The sequence below is a fragment of the Scyliorhinus canicula genome, chromosome 18 (genome assembly GCF_902713615.1).
Source record: "Scyliorhinus canicula chromosome 18, sScyCan1.1, whole genome shotgun sequence".
In the NCBI taxonomy this organism is placed as follows: Eukaryota; Metazoa; Chordata; class Chondrichthyes; order Carcharhiniformes; family Scyliorhinidae; genus Scyliorhinus; species Scyliorhinus canicula.
Genome location: NC_052163.1, coordinates 74,937,007 through 74,961,282, shown reverse-complemented (window position 1 = coordinate 74,961,282; position 24,276 = coordinate 74,937,007). Strand labels below are relative to the sequence as shown.

General features: G+C 49.8%; 1 protein-coding gene across 8 annotated transcripts in view; it reads left to right on the top strand.

Moving 5' to 3' along the window:
• The window catches only part of LOC119953177 (zinc finger protein 462-like), a 191,803-nt gene that overhangs the window by 86,015 nt on the left and 81,512 nt on the right, over positions 1 to 24,276 (top strand). For all 8 annotated transcript variants that reach the window (XM_038777148.1, XM_038777142.1, XM_038777146.1 and 5 more), the window contains one exon: positions 17,075 to 17,303. In XM_038777148.1, the coding sequence (XP_038633076.1) occupies positions 17,075 to 17,303 (229 nt within the window). The remainder of the gene's footprint in view (positions 1 to 17,074; positions 17,304 to 24,276) is intronic.

The following is a 24,276-nucleotide window of genomic DNA, read 5'->3' as shown; positions in this document are numbered from 1 at the left end:
TCCGGGCTAATAATGGAAGGAATAAGAGTTCTGATCCTGCTATTATGATTTGGGAATTTGCATTAAGTTTTTAAAAAGGGGGGTGGTGGAGAGAAGGGAATTATTGATAAAAATTACCTGTGAGCATACAAGGTGCAGGTGGATAGGCAAGCAAGGGAGGAACGTGGTGGTTGGTGAGTGAGATATTGGAGGTGGTTTGAGTATTTGGAGGCTCCTACTCCAGAACTCTTGGCCAGTGGAAAGCTGTTGCAGGTAGTTTGATTTGGTGTCCACGGATAAGGAGGTGCAGCAGTTGAGACAGGTGAAGGAGGCAGTTTGAGTGTGGAGAGAAAGCCAGCTGAGGAGGCAGGCGGCTTCCTGGGAAATTATCCAGTTTCGCGTGTGGGGGATGGGGGGGGGGGGTGGAGTGTTCCAGGGTGGAGGAGGAAGATGGAGAAGAGTTGGAGGAGCTGTCGGGGGTGGCGGAGGTTGGGAAGGCACTGGGGCCGGATGAGCTTCCCGTGGAATTTTATAAACAGTTTGCAGATCAATTGGTTCTGTTACTGTTGGAAGTGTTTGAAGACTCGGTGGCCCAGAGGTTGCTCCCAGAGACTGATTTGGGCATCCAATTCACTTTTTCTTGAAAGGACCCCAAGGAGTGTGGGTCATACTGGCCAATTGCAGGTTGGAGGGGTGTCTCCCACAGGTGGTCAGGGAGGATCAAACTGGTTTTGTGAAGGGTAGGCACATCTTCCAACGTGCAGTGCCTACTGAATGTGGTCCTCTCTCGGGGAGGTGGGGGGAAACAATAGGTATCAGTGGCATTAGATGCAGAGAAGGCTTTTGATACAGCTGAGTGGGGGTACTTGTTTACGGTATTGGAGTGGTTCGGCATAAATTTGGGTTGTGGGTCTAATTGTTGTACAAGAAACGAAGAAGGGCCAGTGTGAAGACGAATAATATTAGCTCGGGTTATTTTCGGTTGTATTGGGGAACGAGGCACGGGTACCCTTTGTGTGTCCCTCTTCCCCCTTCCTATTTGAATTGGCAATTGAGCCATTGGCCATCACTTTGAGAAGTTCGGATAAGTGGAGGGGGATATTGGGGGGTGGAGGCGCATAGGGTTTTGCTTTATGCCGCTTCATGTACATTACTGACCGGGTTCCTGATGCACTATCAATTACGCAAAGACGAGAGGTAGGATGTAATCGAGGCTTTATTACACTGAGATGTGTGGACTCCTACAGCAGCTGACGAAATGGCTGCTGTACGGGGAGCACACATATTTATACTCTGCCTACTGGGCGGAGCCAGCAGGCAGGGATCTACCCCCCTACCTGTAGTACAGGGGCCTTACCGTAAAGCACCTATATCAACATCCTATATATACACTATATACATCAGTGGTGACTACCACATTCACCCCCTGTTAAAAATTAGTCCGGCGGGGGTGGTGGAGAACTATATACAGAAATTGGGTTTTAAAAGTACAGATAATATTACAAATTCAGGCGGTCCGGTGCCTTCATCTGTCGTCAAGAGCGCCGTAGTGCTGGTGCCGACTCCGGTGGCGGCTTGGTCTTCGGTGACTCCAGGTGCGTGTCGAAATCTTCTTCATCCCCGGGTATGGGCAAGGGGAGGACGGATTGTCCCGGAGCGGGGGCTGCGGTGGGGTGCGCCGGGGGAAGGGAGGGTGGCGCCGGGTCGGGGTGGGGGGGGGGGGGGGGGGGGGGGGGGGGGGGGAGAAAGAGGAGATGTGTGGGGAACCAGCTGGTGCCAGGTCCCTGAGGGAGACTGTCTTGGTGGCCGTCGGGGTACGCTACGTAAGTGTACTGCGGGTTGACGTGAAGTAGCTGTACCCTCTCAATCAATGGGTCCGTCTTGTGGAGTTGAACGTGTCTATGGAGGAGAATGGGTCCTTGAGCTGCCAGCCATGTCGGGAACGAAACCCCAGAGGTGGACTTCCTAGGGAAGGCAAAGAGACATTCATGGGGGGGGTTTCATTAGTCGCAGTGCACAGGAGCGACCGAATGGAGTGAAGTGCGTCGGGGAGGTCCTCCTGCCAGCGGGAGGCCGGGAGATTTCTGGACCCTAGGGCCAGCTAGACGGCCCTCCAGACCGTCCCATTCTCCCTCTCCACCTACCCGTTTCCCCTGGGGTTGTAGCTGGTCGTCCTGCTCTAGGCATTGCTCCTGTTGAACAGGTACTGGCGCTGCTCATCGCTCATGCATGAGGATCCCCGGTCGCTGTGGACGTAAGCGGGGAAACCGAACAGAGCAAAGATGGTATTGAGGGCTTTGATGACGGTGGCAGACGTCATGTCGGGGCATGGGGCGGCAAAGGTGAATCGGGAATACTCATCGACCACATTGAGAAAGTACGTGTTGCGGTCGGTGGAGGGGAGGGACCCTTTGAAGTCTACGCTGAGGCGTTCAAAGGGGCGGGGGGCCTTCACCAGGCGCACACAGTCTGGCCGGTAGAAGTGCGGTTTACACTCCGCGCAGACCTGGCAGTCTCTGGTGATCGCCCTGACTTCCTCGATGGAGTAGGGCAGGTTGTGGGCCTTGGTGAAATGGTAAAAACGTGTGACCCCTGGGTGACAGAGGTTGTCGTACAGGGTCCGGTGTCGGTCCACTTGTGCGCTGGCACATGTAACTCGGATAGGGCATCCTTGAGCTTACTGGGGCAATACGAAATCTCGTACTTGTAGGTGGAGAGCTCGATCCTCCACCTCAAGATTTTATCGTTTTTGATCTTGCCCCGATGTGTTATTAAACATGAAGGCAACCGACCGTTGGTCAGTGAGGAGAGTGAATCTCCTGCCGGCCAGGTGATGCCTCCAATGCCGCACAGCTTCAATGATGGCTTGGGCCTCTTTTTCGACAGAGGAGTGCCGGATTTCGGAGGCATGGAGGGTGCGGGAAAAGAATGCTACGGGCCTGCCTGCCTCGTTGAGGGTGGCGGCCAGAGTGACGTCTGATGCATTGCTGTCCACTTGGAATGTTAATGTCTCGTCGACCGCGATGTCGGCCTTGATACGGTTAAAGGCCTGGTGAGCCTCGGCCATCAGAGGAAAAACAGTGGATTGAATGAATGGGTGGGCCTTGTCCGCATAGTTTGGGACCCACTGGGCGTAATACGAAAAGAACCCCAGGCACCGTTTGAGAGCCTTGGGGCAGTGGGGGAGGGGGAGTTCCATGAGGGGGCGCATGCGATCGGGGTCGGGCCCCAGAACTCCGTTCTGGACCACATAGCTGGCTTCGATGATGCCTTCCCGAAGCAGCCGCTGGACTTTAGACCTGATGAAGGTCCTGTCCTGGGCTCTGTACCGTCTGCTCCTGGTGGCAATGGGTTTGCAATCCGGGGTTAGGTTTTCAAAAAGGGAAGGTGGGTCAACCTTAAGGGTCGCGAGGCTGCACACAGTGCAAGGTGGTTGAGGGATGGTAGGGGCCTGCCGAATTTCAGGGTTAGGCTCTGGAGGTTGCACTGGAAGTCCAGGCAGAGCAGCAATGCAGCGCAGAGGTTGGGGAGGACGTAGAGGCAGAAGGCGCTGAACGCCACGCCCTGGACAGTGAGAGTGGCGATGCAGTACCCCCGGAGCGCCACAGAGTGGGATCAGGAGGCCAGGGAGATTCTCTGGTTGGCGGGGTGTACCGCGAGGGAGCAGCGTCTTACCGTATCAGGGTGAATGATGATCTGTGCTCCCGGAGTCCAGCAGGCAGGAGATCTCGTGTCCGCTGACCTTCACTTTAGTTGAAGCGGTCGCGAGGTTGTGTATTCGAGACTGGTCAATCGTGACCGAGGCGAGACGCAGCTGGTCGTCGTCGGTTGCTGGCGATAAGCGGCCGGATGAGGTGGCCGACGGGCAGGGGTCCTGAGTCGGGTAATATGGCGGCACCCACGAGCCACACGCGTCGTGGGGGAGGCAAGATGGCGGCGCACTGTGGCTCCACGTGTCGTGAGGAAGGCAAGAAGGCACGTTGGTCCTGGGAGGAACAAGATGGCGGCGCCCACGGGCCGCACGTGTTGCGAGTCGAGCAAGATGGCGACGTCCACTGGCCGCACGTGGTCCGGGGAGGGGAAGATGGCCGCAGGTGGGGCGTGCCGGGACAATAGCGGCGATTGAGCGGGCCTGGCCCACTGCAGCGAAATGTCCCTTCTTGCCACAGGGCCTTGCAGAGGGCGCTCCGCACCGGGCAGCGCTGTCGGGGGTGTTTTGACTGCCCACAGAAGTAGCATTTGGGCCCCCCTGGGGTCGGTTGGCTACCGCGGGGCACAGGCATGGGGTTGGCCGAGGGCGGTCGCTGCTGGAGTCCACAATGAGGCGGCCGTCTGAGGAGTCCACGATGCACAGGGGGGGGATGGGCCGCGCAGTCAGGGTCATACGCCTGAATGTTGTGTGATGCGACTGTGAGAACGCTAGGTTTTTGGTCGCCATGAGGTTGAGCTTGGCCCCCTCTTAGAGGTGCTGGCAATGTAGTCAGACCCTATGCCTGTAACAAATGCGTCTGTCATTAGTAAATTTGAGTGTTCCGTGGCCGAAACGGCCTGACAGTCACAGTCTCCAACTAGGGCGAGCAGGACGCGCCAGAAATCTTCCACCGACTCACCGGGAAGTTGGCGCTGCGTGGAGAGGATGTGTCTGGCGTAGATTTTGTTAGTCTGCTGAACGTAGTTTTCCTTCAGCAGTAGCGCCATGGCCTCTGCGTAGGTCGGCGTGTCCTGGACGAGTGGAAAGACGTTGGAGCTCAGCCGCGTGTAAAGGATCTGGAGCCTCTGGAATAGTGTCTGGCGCAGACCCGATGTATGCTTCAAAACAGGCTAGCCAATGTTCAAATTCCTTTTTGGCGTTGTTTGCTTGAGGATGCAGCTGCAAGCGATCCGGCTTGATGCGGAGGTCCATCTCTGAAAAATCTCAGTGTAATAAATTGATGCAAAATCAATTGCGCAAAGACGAGAGTAGGATGTAATCGAGGCTTTATTACAGAGATGTGTGGCCTCCTACAGCAGCTGATGAAATGGCTGCTGTACGGGGAGCACACATATTTATACTCTGCCTACTGGGCGGAGCCAGCAGGCAGGGATCTACCCCCGTACCTGTAGTACAGGGGCCTTACCGTAAAGCACCTATAACAACATCCTATATATACATCAGTGGTGACGACCACAGTTCCCACGATGGGGGACATAATGGGACCGTGAAGGCGGTTTGGGGCTTTCTCCTGGTGCAAATTCAATTTGGAATAAAGCATGGTGTCCGGTTACTTCAACGGGGAAGAGGGTTGACTTGGGAGTACTGCTGATTCGTTTAACAATATCTAATTTTACGGGGGTGCAGGCACTCAGGATTGGGGGTGGCTCTGGCAGTTAAATTTTACGACTTTAGTGAGTAAAGTTAAGGTGGATTTACAGGGCTGCACAGTGGCGCAGTGGTTAACACTACTGCCTCGCCCTGTTGGGTCATGTGCCTGTCTTCCCGCGTTTTGGGTCCGGGGGGGGCGCGGGATTGGGGGCGCGGGCCTCTCTCCCGCGCTAGAGAAGCAGGGTGCAGGGGTTGGCATTGGGGGAATGGTTGGGGGACACTGGGGAGGGTAATTGGGGTGGCGGGAGCAGCCGGGGTCAGCAGGAGTCGGCTGACTTACGGAAGTACAATGACCGGAGTTGCGCAGCTAGGGGGGGCCCTAGCTTTGTGGGGGGGGGGGGGGGGGGGGGGGATACCGGGTTGCTGCTGGAATGGCCAAGAAGGAGCTGGAGCGTGCAGAGGGGGTCGGGATGGGGATCTGTCGCTGTGGGGAACAGGCTGAGCGGGGGGCGCGGGCACGTGGCGGATTACGGAAGGGTGATGGCTAGTCGACGGGGGAGGGGGCAGGTGGCCCTCCGATCCGGCTGATCACCTTGAATGTGAGGGGATTGAATGGGCCGGTCAAACGGTCCCGCGTGTTCGCGCACCTGAGGGGGCTGAAGACGGACGTGGCTATGCTTCAGGAGACACACCTGAAGGTGGCGGATCAGGTTAGGTTGAGGAAGGGGTGGGTGGGCCAAGTCTTTCTTTTGGGGCTGGATGCAAAAAACAGGGGGGTGGCGATCCTGGTGGGGAAGAGGGTGTCGTTTGAGGCGTCGAGTGTGGTGGCAGACAGCGGCGGGAGGTACGTGATGGTGAGCGGCAAGCTGCAAGGGAGTGGGTGGTGCTGGTCAATGTATACGCCCCGAATTCCAGATTTGGAGGTGGGGGGCCTGATAATGGGGGGGGGGATTTCAACACGGTGCTGGATCTGCCACTGGATCGATCCAGTTCCAGAACGGGTAGGAGGCCTGCGGCGGCTAAGGTGCTGAGGGGGTTTATGGACCAGATGGGAGGGGTGGATCCCTGGGGGTTCGCGAGGCCGAGGGCCAGGGAATTTTCATACTTCTCCCATGTGCATAAGGCCTACTCCCGGATCGATTTCTTTGTTTTGAGTAGGGCGCTGATTGCGGGGGTAGTAGACGCTGAGTACTCGGCGATAGCCATTTCTGACCATTCCCCGCATTGGGTGGACTTAGAGCTGGGGGAGGAGAGGGACCAGCGCCCGTTGTGGCGCTTGGAGGTGGGGCTGCTGGCGGACGAGGATGTGAGGGGGCGGGTTCGAGGATGCATCGAGAGGTACCTGGAGGCCAACGATAATGGGGAGGTCCGAGTGGGGACAGTCTGGGAGGCGCTGAAGGGGGGAGTTGATCTCCATTCGGGCCCACAGGGAGAGAGGGGAGCAGAGCGAAAGGGAGAGATTGGTGGGGGAGATGGTGAGGGTGGATAGGAGGTACGCGAAGGCCCCGGAGGAGGGATTGCTGAGGGAGCGGCGCAGCCTTCGGGCTGAGTTCGACTTGTTGACCACCAGAAAGGCGGAGGCTCAATGGAGAAAGGCTCAGGGTGCGGTGTACGAGTATGGGGAGAAGGCGAGTTGGATGCTGGCACACCAGCTCTGTAAGCGGGATGTGGCCAGGGAGATTGGTGGAGTTAAGGATAGGGGAGGGAATGTGGTGCGAAGGGGGGGTAGACATTAATGGGGCCTTCAGGGACTTTTATGAGAGACTATATCGGTCCGAACCTCCGGCGGAGAAGGGGGGGGTGGGGCGCTTTTTGGACCGGCTGAGAGTCCCGAGAGTGGAGGAGGAACGGGTGGAGGGTCTGGGGGCGCCAGTTGACGCTTGAGGAGCTGGTTAAAGGGACAGGGAACATGCAGTCGGGGAAGGTGCCGGGGCCGGATGTGTTCCCGGTTGAATTTTACAAGGCGTATGCAGACCTGCTGGGCCCCCTGTTGGTTAGGACCTTCAACGAGGCGAGGGGGGGGGGGGGGCTTTGCCCCTGACGATGTCTCGTGCGCTGATCTCCTTGACCCTTAAGCGAGACAAGGATCCCCTGCAGTGTGGGTCATACAGGCAAATCTCACTCCTGAATGTGGACGCCAAGTTGTTGGCAAAGATCTTAGCCACGAGGATAGAAGATTGTGTGCCGCAGGTTATCCACGAGGATCAAACGGGGTTTGTGAAGGGGAGACAGCTGAACACTAATATACGGAGGCTCTTGAACGTTATTATGATGCCGGCGGTGGAAGGGGAGGCGGAGATAGTGGTGGCGCTAGATGCGGAGTAGGCCTTTGATAGGGTTGAGTGGGGGTACTTGTGGGAGATGCTGGAAAGCTTTGGGAAGTGGTTTGTCAGTTGGGTGAGGCTGTTGTATGAGGCGCCGATGGCGAGTGTGGCCACAAATAAGAGGAGGTCGGAGTATTTTCGACTATACCGAGGGACGAGGCAGGGGTGTCCCCCGTTCCCCCCCCCCCCTACTTTTTGCGCTGGCAATTGAACCCCTGGCTATGGCACTGAGGGAGTCGGGGGATTGGAGGTGGCTGATCCGGGGTGGGGAGGAGCACCGAGTGTCGCTCTATGTGGACGACCTATTGTTGTATGTGGCGGACCCGGTGGGGGGAATGCCGGTGGTGATGGGGATTCTCCGGGGATTTGGGGATTTCTCAGGGTATAAGCTTAACTTTGGGAAAAGCGAGATGTTTGTGGTTCACCCGGGGGACCAGGAGGGAGGGATTGGGAGGCTCCCACTGAAAAGGGCGGAGAGGAGCTTCAGGTACTTGGGGGTTCAGGTGGCCAGGAGCTGGGGGGCCTTGCATAAGCTAAACCTCACAAGGCTGATGGAGCAAATGGAGGAGGAGTTTAAGAGGTGGGACATGCTGCCGCTGTCTTTGGCGGGTAGGGTGCAGTCAGTCAAGGTGACGGTGCTCCCGAGGTTCCTGTTCCAGTGCCTCCCCATCCTTATCCCGAAGGCCTTTTTCAGGTGGGTTAACAGGAGCATTACGGGGTTTGTGTGGGCACATGGGACTCCCAAGGGTGAGACAGGTGTTCTTGGAGCGGGGCAGGGATGTGGGGGGGCTGGCGTTGCCCAACCTCTGTGGGTATTATTGGGCTGCCAACGCAGCGATGGTGCGTAAGTGGGTAATGGACTGGGAGGGGGCAGCATGGAAGAGGATGAAGATGGCGTCTTGTTTGGGCACGTGCCTGGAATCGCTGGCAAAGGCGCCGCTGCTGCTCCCTCTGACGAGGTATACCACGAGCCCGGTGGTGGCAGCTACCCTCAAGATTTGGGAGCAATGGAGGCGGCACAGGGGGAGGTGGGGGCCTTGATGGGGTCCCCGATACGGGGGAACCACCGGTTTGTTCCGGGGAGAATTGATGGTGGGTTTCTGAGTTGGCACAGGGCAGGTGTCAGGAGGCTGGGGGACCTGTTCATAGACAGGAAATTTGCGAGCCTGGGTGAGCTGGAGGGGAAGTTTGAGCTTCCCCCGGGAACACCTTTAGGTACATGTAAGTAAGGGCGTTTGTCAGGCGGCATGTGGCGGGGTTCCCTCTGCTGCCGCCACGTGGGGTTCAGGACAGGGTGCTCTCGGGGGTATGGGTTGGAGAGGTGAGGATCTCGGACGTGTACCAGGTGATGCAGGAAGTAGACGAGGCCTCGGTGGAGGAGCTGAAAGATAAATGGGAGGAGGAGCTGGGTGAGGAGATTGAGGAGGGGACGTGGGCGGATGCCCTAGAAAGGGTGAACTCCTCCTCTTCGTGTGCGAGGCTTAGCCTCATACAGTTTAAGGTACTGCATAGGGCTCATATGACCGTGACAAGGATGAGCTGGTTTTTTGGGACCGAGGACAGGTGTATTAAGTGCTCAGGGAGCCCAGCAAACCATGTCCACATGTTCTGGGCATGCCCAGCGCTGGGGGAATTTTGGAAGGCTGCAGCAAGGACGGTATCGAGGGTGGTAGGATCCAGGGTCAATCCAGGCTGGGGACTCGCAATATTTGGGGTTGCAGTGGAGCCGGGAGTGCAGGAGGCGAAAGAGGCCGGTGTTCTGGCCTTTGCGTCCCTAGTAGCCCGGCGGAGATTCTTCAGTGGAAGGATGCGAGGCCCCCAAGCGTGGAGGCCTGGGTCAACGATATGGCGGGGTTTATTAAATTGGAGAGGGTTAAATTTGCCCTAAGGGGGTCAGTGCAGAGGTTTTTTCAGGAGATGGCAACCATTCCTAGATCTCCTGGCAGAACGGTAAAAACAAAAGGTCAGCAGCAGCAGCAACCCGGGTGGGAGGGGGGCTGTCTCTTTGTTTTTGTTTTCGGTTGAATATCTGTTTTTTGCCAACGACGGGCGTTAATTTATTGTTTCTCTTTTGTATATCCGGGGGGGGGGGGGGGGGGGGGATGCTATATGAAGATTAATATTTTGCCACAGTTTTTGTTTTTATTCTAATGTGTGCTGGTGTTTCTACCAGAGGCATTTTTGGGAGGGTGAAGGTTGGTTTATCTGGGTGGGCAAGGTGGCAAGGATTTGGAATAGGGTCCTACAGAGGAACCGGCAGTCTGGGGGATTAGCGCTGGCAAACCTGATGTGCTATTACTGGGTGGCAAATGCAGGAGAAGGTGTAGGGCTGATGCGGGGATCAGGAGGCAGTCTGGGTGAGGATGGAGTCTAGGCCATGTAAGGGGACAGGGCTGCGGGCATTAGTGACGGCTCCGGTGCTGTTTATTGCTGGAAAATATTCAGGGAATCTGGTGGGTGGTGGTGGTGTCTATTAAAAATATGGAGGCAATTATGGCAGCATTTTAAGGTTGGGGAGGGTGGAAGATAACTCTGATTAGGGGCAATCACATTTGAACAAGGTAGATTGGAAGCTTGGTTTAGAGGTTGGGAGGATAAGGGGGTGGATTTATTCCTGGAGGGGTGGTTTGCGAGTCTGGGGAAGTTAGCAGAGAAGTATGGGTGAGCGCAGTTGGAGACGTTCAGATGCTTGCAGTTTCGGAATTTTGCTAGGAAGATTTTCCGAACTTCCCAGTGTTGCCGCCGTTGTTGGTGGAGAGGGTGCAGGTGTTGCCGAGGGCGGAAGAGCGGAGTACTTCTGGAATTTATGGGAGGATTCTGGCAGAGGATACAACAACGCTGGAGGGCATTAAGGCCAAGTGGGAGGAAGAACTAGGTGAGGAAATGGAGGAGGAGGATATGGTGTGAAACCCTGTGGAGGGTGAAAGCCACCTTGTCGTGTGCAAGGCTCTGGCTCATACAGCTAAAGGTGGTATTGGGCACATTTCACAACGGCTATGATGAGTCGAGTGTTTGAGGGGTAGAAGATAGGTGTGAGCAGTGTGGGAGGAGCCCAGTGAATCGTGTACATATGTTCTGGGCATGTCCTGAGCTGGTGAACTTTTGGGGTTCCTTCTTCAGGGGCTGGTTTAGCATAGGCTTGTAATGCAGAACAAGGCCAGCAGGGCGGGTTCAATTCCTGTACCAGCCTCCCCGAACAGGCACTGAAATGTGGCGACGAGGGGCTTTTAACAGTAACTTCATTGAAACCTACTTGTGACAAAAAGTGATTATTATTATCAGCACCATGTCGGTGATTTTACAAAGGGAATTGGTGCCTGGTCCCCCAGCGGCCATTTTCGAGGTGTCGGACCTTCTGGAGCTGCAGATGGGTGTGGGGATAAATGTATTAGCCTTCACCTTGCTGATTGCTCGCAGGCGGGTTCTGTTGGAGCTGAGGTCAGCTTCTCCACCCAGTGCCTTGGCGTGGCTGGGGGATCTTGTGGGGTTTTTGTGCCTTGGGAATATTGAATACACATCGAGAGGTTCAATTGAGAGGTTTTTCACAAGATGGCAGCCATTAGTCAAAAGGGGGGGGGGGGGGGGGTTATTTGTTTTGGATTTTTGTATTTGTATATTCAAAAAATGTTCAATAAAAAATTTCAAAATAAAAAGGAATGGTCAGCAGTGCTGTCAAGTGGCATTTACTCACCAATAACCTGCTCACTGATGCTCAGTTTCATCTCCACCAGGACCACTTGGCTCCACACCTCATTAAAGCTTTGGACACAAGCGAGTTTCAACGGTGAGGTGAGTGACATTAAGGGAGCATTTACCAAATGTGGCATGAAGGAACCCTTGTAAAATTGAAATCAATGAGACCCGGGAGAACTCTCTAGTGGCTGGAGTCAAACCTGACACAAGAAGACTGTGTATGTCGAGTCTGATAATCCCGACCCAGGATATCGCTGCAGGGTCGTGTGGGCATGGCCCCAGATGCTCTATTTTGAGCTAATGTATCAATGATATTCCCTTCCACACCCTCTTCATATTAGATAAGTAGTGGGGCTATTAGTGTGCAAAATGCCCAATATCTTGGGGCATCACCATTGACCAGAATCTCAACAGTCACATAAATGTCATGGCAAGTAGAGCAGGGCTTTGTATTCTGCAGTGAACAGCTCGCCTGACCCCAAAGGCACTCTACCAGCTATAAAGCGTTAATTGGTAGTATGATGGAATACGCTTTGGGGGGACGACAACCAAACCAAACTGGTTATGAACTGAACAGACTCTGGTTTCCAGCAGCAAGGTGGGTGCATTGGACAAGGACTTTTTTAAAAAAATAAATAGAAAACACCGACTTTTATAAATTATACCCCTTATATGCTGAGGTCTGTATATGTACACTCTAGTCATATCCCTGATGGTAGCTTGCTGTCTGTTATTGGTAAGTGTCTTGTTTTTGTTCTGATACTCTGGCTTCCAGAAAGTGCTGGCTCTGGACCTTTATTTGATCCCAACATCAGTGTGCCAAAGGCTATGGGAAAAATCCAGAAGTGTGGATAATCCTGGTGTTGGAACTGATCAGAATTTCATCTCTGGATCAAATGTGACTACGCCTCTCCAGGATCTGAGTCTTGATGAAAGGTTATTGACCTGAAACATTAACTCTTAATGTTAAAATACTGTTGGGAACTGTCAACATTTAAAGAGAAATCAGAACATCTTAATAATAATAATAATCTTTATTGTCACAAGTAGACATACATTAACACTGCAATGAAGTTACTGTGAAAAGCCCCAAGTCGTCACATTCCGGCGCCGGGTACACGGAGGGAGAATTCAGGATGTCCAAATGACCTAACAGCACGTCTTTTGGGACTTGTGAGAGGAAACCGAAGCACCCGGAGGAAACCCACGCAGACACTGGGAGAACGTGCAGACTCCCCACAGACAGTGACCAAAGCCGGGAATCGAACCTGGGACCTTGGAGCTGTGAAGCAACTGTTCTACCAAGCCGCCATGCCATGCTGCTTGTTTTGACCAATAGAACTGGCCACAAGATTTTAGGTTTTTAAACAAAACCTAACTATTGTATATAAAATACTTAACTAAAACAAGCACTTTTAACTTAGCATAAAGTTTGCTTCTTACTCCCCAAAAATTCACTTGTATTTCAAAATTTAATTGTACTTTGATATCTTGAGAATTACTTGCTTTTGGGTCATCTGCCAATCCTCTGAAAACTGCTTTTAAATCTCCCCAGTTCCATCTAATCACAGTGACAGAACTTGCATTTACCACCTCTTGCCTGTGAGCACCTCAGTCCCTTGTCCTGGTTACCTACTCAATACTTTCAAGCTAATCTGAGTGGACTGCATCTCCGATTGATCCCATTGCAATCCCACTGTTGGATTGTTACTCCGCTCCTTATTACATATCTTGTTCTGCAGCTACACGTTTTTTATCTGGACTTCCAACCTGGGCCTACTGATAAATGTGTGTCTCTACATTGCAGGGGAAGTGAGTTCACATTCCCTTCTAATGGCATTAGCTGCTGAAAATCAGTAGGTAAAGGTCCAAGCCACTTCGACAGGAGAGAAAGTAAATGGGTGAGTAGTATGCTGGTGGGGGTGCGGATGTCAGGGTTGCGGTTGCTGATAGTTGGACTGAGGGTTAGTTGGGATGTAGCTGTGGGCTGTCAGGTTCTATTGGAGGGGATGGGTGATCGGGCAGTTCATAGAATCATAGAATTTACAGTGCGGAAGGAGGCTATTCGGCCCATCGAGTCTGCACTGGCCCTTGAAAAGAGTACCCTACCCAAACCCACAGCTCCACCCTATCCCCGTAACCCAATAACCCCTCCTAACCTTTTTGACACTAGAGCAATTTAGCATGGCCAATCCACCTAACCGCATTTTTGGACTGTGGGAAGAAACCGGAGCACCCGGAGGCAACCCACGCAGACACGGGGAGAACGTGCAGACTCCGCACAGACAGTGATGCAAGCTGGGAATCTAACCTGTGACCCTGGAGTTGTGAAGCAACTGTGCTGCCGTGTTGGGGGTTCGGGGAGCAGTAATCGGATTCGGGTGATCATCAGTGGGGGTGGGGCTTGTCAGAGAGTGTGGTCATGGGGTTGTCTTTGGTGGAATAGTTACCCAGATGATTTCAAAGTGATTTTATCCTTCTAACCTTTCCTGTATAACCATTCTGAGCGTTGAAACCTTCCAGAGTCTCCAAATTGCTGAACTAAATGACATCTGTTGTGATGGTGACTGTGGTGCATTATTTCTCAACTACTCTGGAACCTTTGACTCATGCGATCCTCCTCCTGTAACTTTCCTCCAGTGTCCAGCTTGGTATAACTGTCTTTGCTTGGTTGCATTCTTGCTTATCCAATCCTAGTTAATGCATCTCTTGTTATAATACTAGCTTCCATATTTGTGCTGATGACACCAGATCCTCCTCTGTACCACTTCTCTTAAACCCTAGTACCTCTGTTTTCAGACAACTTTCCAACATCCAGTTTTGGATGTTCTGCAATTTCCTCGTAAAATATTAGCAAAACCAAAAGTTGGCCATCATTTGTGCTTCTCACATGGTGACCAGAGAGAGCATAAAAAAGCTGGTTGGGGGGGAATCACAAATCACAGAATAATACAGCTTTGAATGAGGCCATTCTGCATATTATGCTAGTGCTAGCTTTTTGATGTTTTATGACCAGCCCCAAGTGAGGTTCTAGAAGTTGTTCCAGGCGAAACCCCTCGATTTGTCTGCATCCAGATGGAATGCCGCCAGATTGTACAAACCCAAGTGAGGAAGGATGCCTGGGTCATTGGCCACCAGACAACCAGTCAAACCAAATCCCTCTGATCTCTCGCGTGCCAAAAAATCTGAATTTTTCTATTCAGAAGCTAAACCTCCATAGCACAGTGCACTATTTTGCAACTTTGAGTTCCTCTGCTCAACGTAAAGGTATATGTCCACTAAATATCCACGGATCAAAATAATGGCGACATAGTAAAAGAAATGGAAAATAACGGAAATCTTACAATATGAATTAGAAGTCAATAATGAGTCCAATATTAAAGTTACACAGAACAGGCCTTGAGTTGCGAGGAGTAGATGATCATTTCAGCCGATACTGTTTGATTCCAGTAGTTGAGTTCTGCTGGTGAATAGTTGATTCTTTGATTCAGGCATTCTGTGGTTTGGTAGAAAGATTTCAGCTGTTTTTCTAGCTGCAATCCTTCTGCTGGCTGATTGACTTTCACAGTCAGAGAGAATTCTCAATGTTCCTGCATGAGCTGGTTATTTTCAGGGGGACCTGCCTCGGTTACTGTATCGTCTTCAGTGTGGCAGAACTCTTAACTGCTCTTCTCACAGCGCACACACACACCCAGACGGATAGACACTACGCAGCTCCCTCGGCTAGATTCTAACCCCTATCAATGTGTTTTTGATGTGGAAGTCTACTAGTTGATCTGGGCAATTATGCCCTGGGTCTTTGGATGAGGTAGCTGTATTGTGTTCCTTTGTCTTTACCAGAGATGGTTATCTGTCTTTGGATTATTTTACAATACCTTGTCTGTACAACAGGGAAGGGCTATGTTCTTTAGGGCAGTGCATCTCAAACTATCTGATGTGGCGTACCGGCAGTTTTTTTTTTCAATGTGCCAGGGACCGGTGAGCGAAAAAAACCAATCCAGGATTACTGTCTCTTTCTTTTCTGGAAACACTCCAAGTACCGGCAGACGATGGCTCGTGTACCGGCACCGGTACGCGTACCACACTTTGAGAAGCACTGCTTTAGGGAAACCCCTTGCAGCCATTCCATTCAATGGTTAACTGTACATTCTCAGCCATCTTTCGGGGTCCATGTCCATTAAAAAAAAATCTAAAACTGGTCTCTTTAAAGTTCAACAGTTCCGAGTATAATTCCAGAATTTATTCTCCATGATTGTAACAATTAGTCCTACTTCCCTGCTCTTTCCCCACAGCAATGGTAGCATGGTGGTTAGCATAAATGCTTCACAGCTCCAGGGTCCCAGGTTCGATTCCCGGCTGGGTCACTGTCTGTGCGGAGTCTGCACGTCCTCCCCGTGTGTGCGTGGGTTTCCTCCGGGTGCTCCGGTTTCCTCCCACAGTCCAAAGATGTGCGGGTTAGGTGGATTGGCCATGCTAAATTGCCCGTAGTGTCTTAAAAAGTAAGGTTAAGAGGGGGGTTGTTGGGTTACGGGTATAGGGTGGATACGTGGGTTTGAGTAGGGTGATCATTGCTCGGCACAACATTGAGGGCCGAAGGGCCTGTTCTGTGCTGTACTGTTCTAAGTTCTAAGCAATGTAAATATTTTAAATTCCCTTTTGAAAGTTGCAATTGAATCGGCTTCCACCAACCTTTCAGACTATGTATTCCAGATCACCTGAGCTTGTACTTCCAAAAAAAATTATAATTTTGTCACCTCTGGGGCAGCACGGTGGCATAGTGGTTAGCATTGTTGCCTACGGCGCTGAGGACCCGGGTTCGAATCCCGGCCCTGGGCCACTGTCCGTGTGGAGTTTGCACATTCTCCCCGTGTCTGCGTGGATTTCACCCCCACAACCCAAAAAAGATGTGCAGGATAGGTGGATTGGCCACACTAAATTGCCCCTTAATTGGAAAAAATAATTGGGTACGCTAAATTTAAGAAAAAAAAAAAAAAATTTTGTCACCTCTGGTTCTGGCCCTTCGATTACTAGAACAGTTCCACATTATTTTCTCTACTGATGTTGAACAAATCTTCTCTTGACTTTCACTGCTTGAAGAACAATTTCAGCTTTTCTATTCTCTCCACATAACTAAATAGGATCAAATTCTAGCCATCGACATCACTACATATAAACAAGAAACATATATATTTTTGAATGACTAATTTTGTGTTTTTCAAAACGAACCCTAAGAAATTGGATGGATGTTTGAGAGAAATAAACGTGCAGGGCTGCGGGATAAAGTGAGGGAATAGGACTGATTGGATTGTTTGACAAGGAGCTGGCATAGACCCGATGGGCCAAATGTTGTCTTCCTCTGCCTTTCCCTCATTCCTGGTATAATTCTAGTACATTTCTTCACCCTCTCTAAGGCTGTAAAATATGTTTATTTTCTCCCAAAGGCGTTTAAAAAAAAAATCCCATGGCACACTTGGATTAGGGTTGTTTATTTTTCCACAGTGATCGGCAGAACAAAAAAAATCATAAAACTAGATTATTTATGGTGAGTTATCTCATTGATATTTATGGGACCTGACTAGGTACAAATTGGCTGCTGCTTCTGCTTGCACAGCAGTGACTACACTGCAAAAGTACTACTTATGGCTGAAATGTGTGATGTAAATGCAAGCTATTTTCATTCTTCCTTACTGAACCCTCAATTCAATATCTCGTCTGTATTTTGAGTTTCTGTTCCTGTAGATTAAGGCTATTGAGTGGAAGTGCTTTGTCATTTCAGAAAATGTCTTTCTGGAGTTTCCACACAGTGAATATCAGGAGTGTGATGTTCAGACTTCTGACTCGGGAATGAAAGCCATACCGAAGCCTGCCAAAGTCCAGAACTACACGTGTGAATTCTGCACCTTCACCACTTGCCAGTTTCAGAATGTGAAGAAGCATTATCGTAAAGTACATCGTGAAAACCTGTACTTCGAATGCAGAAAATGTTTATTTTTTAGTGGGAAGAAGTAAGTTTTATTGAAAGCTTCGGTGAAACGATGGGGTTTTAGGCATTTAATTGTCCCCATGGTGTTACAATCTGAAATTGTTTTTCAGTATGCACTTTAAATTTTGGAAAAACGTAAATTTACTCGTTATTTTTTGTAGCCTATTGTTGGAAATGAATGTTGGTGAGGAAAGGTAGTAGACAGGACTAAAATGGTAATGGTTATTCACATTATCTAAATTAATCAAAGTGATAATATTCTCGCCAGCAACATCACCACATGTAATTAATTGGCAATCATATATTTTTGAATAACAGGGTAAATATGTTTTCAAAAGGAACCCCAACAAATTGGATGGATATTTGAGAGAAATAAACTTGCAGGACTGTGTGATAGAGGGAATGGGACTGATTGGATTGCCCGACCGAGCTGGCATGGACTTGATGGGGCAAATGCCACCCTCCTGTGCCATTATGATTAACATTGAAATTTCCTCAACACTAGAATTAAACCCAGAGATGGTTTGTGTAAGTATTTATGCAGAACAAAATTAATTAAAAACAGAAGCTAATCATAGTACTGAATAAGGCTGTTCAACCCATTGCTTCTGTGCCATCTCTTTCCAAGAGCAATCCAGTTGGTCCTACTCGTTTGCTTTTTGTCTCTTTCTCTGCAGGTAAATGTCCAAATCTCATTTGAAAGCTACTTTTGAGTCTTGTTTCCACTTATCAGAGTGTATTTCAGATCATCCTAACTTGCGGCGTACAAAGAATTTACCCCATGTCACCTCTGATTTACATAGAAGCATACAAAGAAAATAAAAGCAAAGGGAGCCCAATTGGCCCTTCAGTATGATCATGGCAGACCATAAAGTTCAGTACCCTGATCAAGCCCCACCCTTCCCGATATCCCTTAATCCCTTTAGCCCCTAGAGCTATATCTAATTCCTTCTTTAAATTGCACAACGCTTAGGCCACAACTACTTTTTGTGGTAGTGAATTCCACAAATTTACATAGAAACATACATAGTAAATGAAAGCATTTATTTTTGGCAAGTACCTTAAATCTGTGTCATCTGGTTATCAGCCCTTTCTCTAGACATTGGAAATGGTTTCTCTTTATTTACTCTTACCTAAATCCTTCATTATTTTAAACATATCTATCAAATCTCCTATTTGCATTCTCTGCTTCAGGGGTATAATCACAGCTTCCCTCCCAGCTAAATTGTTTTTGAAGTTTGCCACTCATGTATAGACTTTTTTTAAAAAAAAGAAAATTCCAAATGTTCCCCAAGTAGCTTCTGAAAACATGTGCATTGAATTTGAGAAAATCGAAAACTCTTACCTACTTTCCCCTCTCAAAAAAATGTTGGCTGTTAGTAGCAAATAGAATTGGGAAAACAAGAGAAGTTGGACATTCTTCCTCATTCATTGTGTTGGCACACATAGATAATTGTTCTCACCTTATAGGGAAAATTATCTGGGACACTTAAGGAAACTGCGTATCAAGTGAGCAGATGATTTTTCTTCGCACCAGTACACAAGTTATTGTTTTGCACTTTTTGGCAGCAGGTCTTGCTGCCTTCCAAGGTTTTCTTTTGGGAGGAAACGCATTTGAATTTTACCTAGTCAGGACCAATAATTTGATATTTTACCGTTGCGATTATGGTTCTGGTTAGCAACAAGAGTTTGTGACGATTTATGAAACTTTGTAAATAAATCTAATTTGTGGTTATCAGCCAGTGTGACAACGAATCTCGTTTTGGAACTGGTTGATATCATTTACTAGTCAGGTTATTGTAGGCTTCAGCTATTGGTTATCTTTTTTCTTTCTTTCTGAAATCTTGGACCATATTGTTGCCTGAAATCGGTGATCTAAGTGCTCCCTACTCAAAGCCATCAAGACTGGTGTCCCTAAGAGTATTGAAACCAAAGTTGGCATGTTACTGTGAATACAGCTCACTATATTATCTCTATTTTTGATCCTTTGATGCTGTTAACGCTTTCATCTCCGTAGCAAGGCTTGTGTCCGTGCAAATTGCATCATCTCAACTAGTTTCTCCTACTATGTTTTATCGTAACAATCTTATCTTAACCGTTGAATTACATGTTGGTTTTGGGCAATGTTATCAGAAAACATCAGGTCAGTTTTTACCTGTATGTTGATAACATCTAACATGTTGCACTCTGTTCCAGTGATCACAGTTGCTATTGTCTCTAACTGTCCAGCTACATTAAGATCTGGATGAGCCAAAGCTTTCTCTGGTGTCAGGGTCTTCAAACTCACATCCTGAAAGGGGGGCTGGAGGCGTATTTAAAAGTACTTGGATGTCCACATTCACCACATTTAAAAGTACTTGGATGTCCACTTGAAGAGGCATGACCTGCAATGTTACAGACCTCATGCAGGAAGGCAAGGATTAGGATTGGTAGCTCCTCACCAACCATGATGGGCTGAATGGATTCCTGTGTTGTAAATTTTCTATGATTCATGTCACCCAATTCCGGCTAAATGTAAGCCATCTTCTTTGACTCCTTATACCTACACACACTGACTCAGGATAGATGTAACAACTTAAAATTGGCCATCAACAATAACAGAATTGTAATCAACCATAATCTGTAACCCCGTTCCCAGCAAACCTCTCACTTTTCCATTCCCATTGAGCCAGGGAATCAACCGTGGTTCAATGGAAAGTGTAAGAGAACATCCTAGAGCAACAATAGACATGTCTAAAACTGAGATGCCGCTATGGTGACGAAGTTACAACGCAGGACAACATGCATATTAAAGAACAAAATCAGAAATTTGGCCAGGGTGGTGGAGCAAATGAAGGGAGAGTTTCGGAGATGGGATGCACTCCCGCTGGCAGGGAGGGTGCAGACTGTAAGGATGACAATCCTCCCTCGATTTTTGTTTATTTTTCAGTGCCTCCCGATCTTTATCCCACAGTCCTTCTTCAAAAGAGTTAACGGGCTGATCATGAGCTTTGTCTGGGCGGGAAAATCCCCGCGGGTGAAGAAGGCGATGTTGGAGAGGAACCGCAGCGAGGGAGGGCTGGCTTTGCCAAGTCTGATCAATTATTACTGGGCGGCCAACATCGCTATGATAAGAAAGTGAATGGTGGGTACGGGGTCTATTTGGGAGCGGGTGGAGGCGGCTTCGTGCAGGGGCTCCAGCTTGGAAGCCCTGGTCACGGCTCCTCTACCGCTGCCGCCGGCCAAGTACACCACCAGCCCGGTAGTGGTGGCGACCCTGCGGATATGGGGCCAGTGGAGGAGGCATGTGGGGGAGATGGGGGCGTCTGTCTGGGTGCCAATCTGCGACAACCATCGGTTTGCCCCCGGCAGTATGGATGGGGGGTTCCAAGTATGGCGGCGAGCGGGGGCGGGAAGGGTGGGTGATATGTTCCTGGAAGGGAACTTTGCGAGTTTGAGGAGCTTGGAGGAGAAATTTGGGTTGGTAAGGGGAAATGATTTTAGATACCTACAGTTGCGGGACTTTGTTCGTAGACAGGTCCCATCTTTCCCACGCCTCCCGCCAATGGGGATCCTCGACAGAATAGTCTCTAGGAGGGAAGAAGGGGAGGGCAGAGTCTCGGGTATATATAAGGTGCTCATGAGGGAGGAAGGGTCCCAGACAGAGGAACTGAAACTTAAATGGGAGGAGGAGCTAGGCGGGGAAATGGAGGATGGGCTATGGGCAGAAGCCCTGAGTAGGTTAAATTCGACCGCGACATGTGCTAGGCTCAGGCTGATCCAATTTAAGGTCGTTCACCGGGCCCATATGACGGTGGCTCGGGTGAGCAAATTTTTCGGGATAGAGGACAAATGCGCTAGGTGCGCGGGAGGACCAGCGAACCATGTTCACATGTTTTGGGCATGCCCTAAGCTGAGGGGTTACTGGGAGGGATTTGCGGGGGTCATGTCCCAGGTGCGAAAAACAAGGGTGGTGATGAGTCCAGGGGTGGCAATTTTTGGGGTTTCGGAAGACCCGGGCGTCCAGGGGGAGAAAGGGGCCAATGTTTTGGCCTTTGCTTCCCTGATAGCCCGGCGACGAATATTATTGGCGTGGAGGGACTCAAAGCCCCCGAAGACTGAGTGGTGGCTTGCGGACATGTCGAGTTTCCTGGGGATGGAAAAAATTAAGTTCGCCTTGAGGGGATCTGTGCAGGGGTTCACCCGGAGGTGGCAACCATTTATTGACTTCTTTGCGGGAGAGTGAATGTCAGCAGGGGGGTGGGGGGAAGGGGAAGGGGAGGGGGGGTAGAGTAGAGTAGGATGAAAATATGGCGGGTAGTACCGGTGGGAGGGGAGCGGGCTTGTACAATATGTTACGATGGAAGTATTGAAAGTACGTGGATGTTTGCACATTTTTGCCTTTTTTGCTTTCTTTCTGATGATGTCTGTAACTGTTTATAAAGCCAAAAACTACCTCAATAAAATTGTTTATTTAAAAAAAAAGAACAAAATCAGCATGCTATAAACAGAACTAAGTGATCCGTAACCAACTAATCAGATCAAAGCTCTGCAGTCCTGCTGCATCCAGTCTTGAATTGTGATGGACAGTTAAACAACAAACAAGAGGCGGAGGTTTGCGGCAATAATATTGTAGAATTTTTCATCAAGATGGAGAGCGAAGTAGTTGATTCCAGAGCAAAGTAGTTGATTCTGAGACTAGGGCCCCGAATCTTAATAAAGGAAACTACGATGATATGCGGCTTGAGTTGGTTTTGCTCAATTGGGCAACGTTACTTAAAGGGGTGACAGTGGATGGGCAATGGCAAACATTCAAGGAGCACATGGGGGAACTACATCAATTGTGTGTTCCTCTCTGGCACAAAGGGAAGAGGTAAAGGTGGCCAATCCATGGCTTGCAAGGGAAATTAGAGATAGTATTTGATCCAAGGAAGAAGCATACAAATTGACCAAGAAAAACAGCTGGTCTGAGGATTGGGAGCAGTTTAGAATTCAGCAAAGAATAGCCATGGGGAAAATAGAGTACGAGAGTAAGCCTGCGGGGAACACAAAAATTGACTAAAGGTTTCTATAGATACATGAAACGAAAAAGATTGGTGAAAACAAATTACAGTCAGAAACAGGGAATGTCTAATAGGAGACAAAGAAATGGTTCAATAACTAAATAACATACTTCTTCACAAACGAGGCCACAAATTGAATACCAGAAATGTTCTGAAACACAGGCTTTAGTAAGAGGGAAGAATTGAAGGAGATCAATATTAGGAGAGAAATGGACTTGGGGGAATTGGTGGTATTGAAGCCTGATAAAACCCCAGGGCCTGATAATCTACGTCCCAGAGAATTTAAGGAAGTGGCTTCAGAAATAGTGGATGCATTGGTGGTCATCTTCCTAGATTCTGGAACAGTTCCTGCAGATCAGAAGGTAGCTAATGTAATTCCACTATTTAAAATAGGAGGTAGAGAGAAAAAGGAATTATAGACCAGTAAGCCTGACGTTGGTAGTAGGGAAAATTCATTATCAAATATTTTATAGCAGTGCACTTAAAAACCAGTGGCAGCATTGGACAGAGTCAGCATGGATTTATGAAGGGGAAATCATGTTTGACAAACCTTGAATTTCTCGAGGATGTGACTAGTAAGTTGACGAGGAGGAGCCAGTGGATGTGGTATATTGGGACTTTAGAAGGCTTTTGACACAGTCCCATTTAAGAGATTAGCATGTAAAATTAAAGCACATGGGATTAGGAGTACTGTATTGAGATGATGGAGAGAAAACTGGTTGGCAGGCAGGAAACAGAGTAGGTATTAATGGGTCTTTTTCAAATTGGCAGGCAGTGACTAGTGGAGTACCACAGGGATCAGTGCTGGGACCCGAGCTATTCACAATAAATATTAATGATTTAGATGAGGCACTAAGTTGGGTGAGAGGATGAGCTGTGAGGAGGATGCAGAGATCCATTAGTGTGAGTTGGACAACTTAAGTAAGTGGGCAAATGAATGGTAGATGCAGTATAATTGGGTAAACGCGAGATTATCCACTTTGGGAGCAAAACATGAGGCAGATTATTATCTGAATGGCCAGGAGACAGGAATGTGCAACAAGACCTCATACACCAGTCACGGAAGGTAAGCATACAGGTACAACAGGCAGAAAAGAAGGTGAGGCACCCTCAATTACGACGCGATAGCGAGGTCGGTAATCAAAAGGCTTTAATCTACAGAGAACTGAACAGCATCCGAGAGAAGTGTGCTCCCCACATGGAGCCTTCTCCTATATACCGTTTCCTGGGGGCGTAGCCAGAGGCGGAGTCCCCCTGGGTTCCAAGCATCTTAAAGGGGCACGGTATTAAAGGTCAGGTACCGTTTACAGCAGTTAGTAATAGTGTTCATCACATTCACCCCATTTTCAAAAAGCACATAGTCCGTCGGGGGTGAAGTGGAATTATAAATTCACTCTGTGGTGGTCTGATCGTCCGTGCTGACTTTCGCTTCTCCGGTGGTGGCGCTGTGGATGCGGTCAGTTCCGATGGTGGTCTATCCGGGAGCACGGTTGACAGCCTTTGCCCGCCTGGGGGGGGGGGGGGGGGGGGTGATTAGGGTGATCGGCGCGGGCAGGGGGCGCTGTCGGGGTGGGGTGCGTCGATAGAAAGGGGGGGGTCGGTGGCAGAGCCAGCGGGTGCCAGGTCTCGCAAGGAGACCGTATCCTGCCTGCCGTCGGGGTGCTCGACGTAGGCGTCTTGAGGGTTTGCGTGCAGCAGGTGGACGCTCTCGACTAATGGATCCGTTTTATGGCTCCTCGCGTGTCTCCGGAGTAGGACTGGACCCGGAGTCGTCAGCTAGGGTGGAAGCTAGACCCCAGAGATGGACTTCCTGGGGTAGGCACAAACAATTGTGAGGGATCTCGTTCGTGGCCATACAGAGGAGCGACCTAATGGAGTGCAGGGCATCTGGTAGGACCTCCTGCCAGCGGGCGATTGGGAGACTCATTGTCTGTATGGTTAGGAGGACAGCCT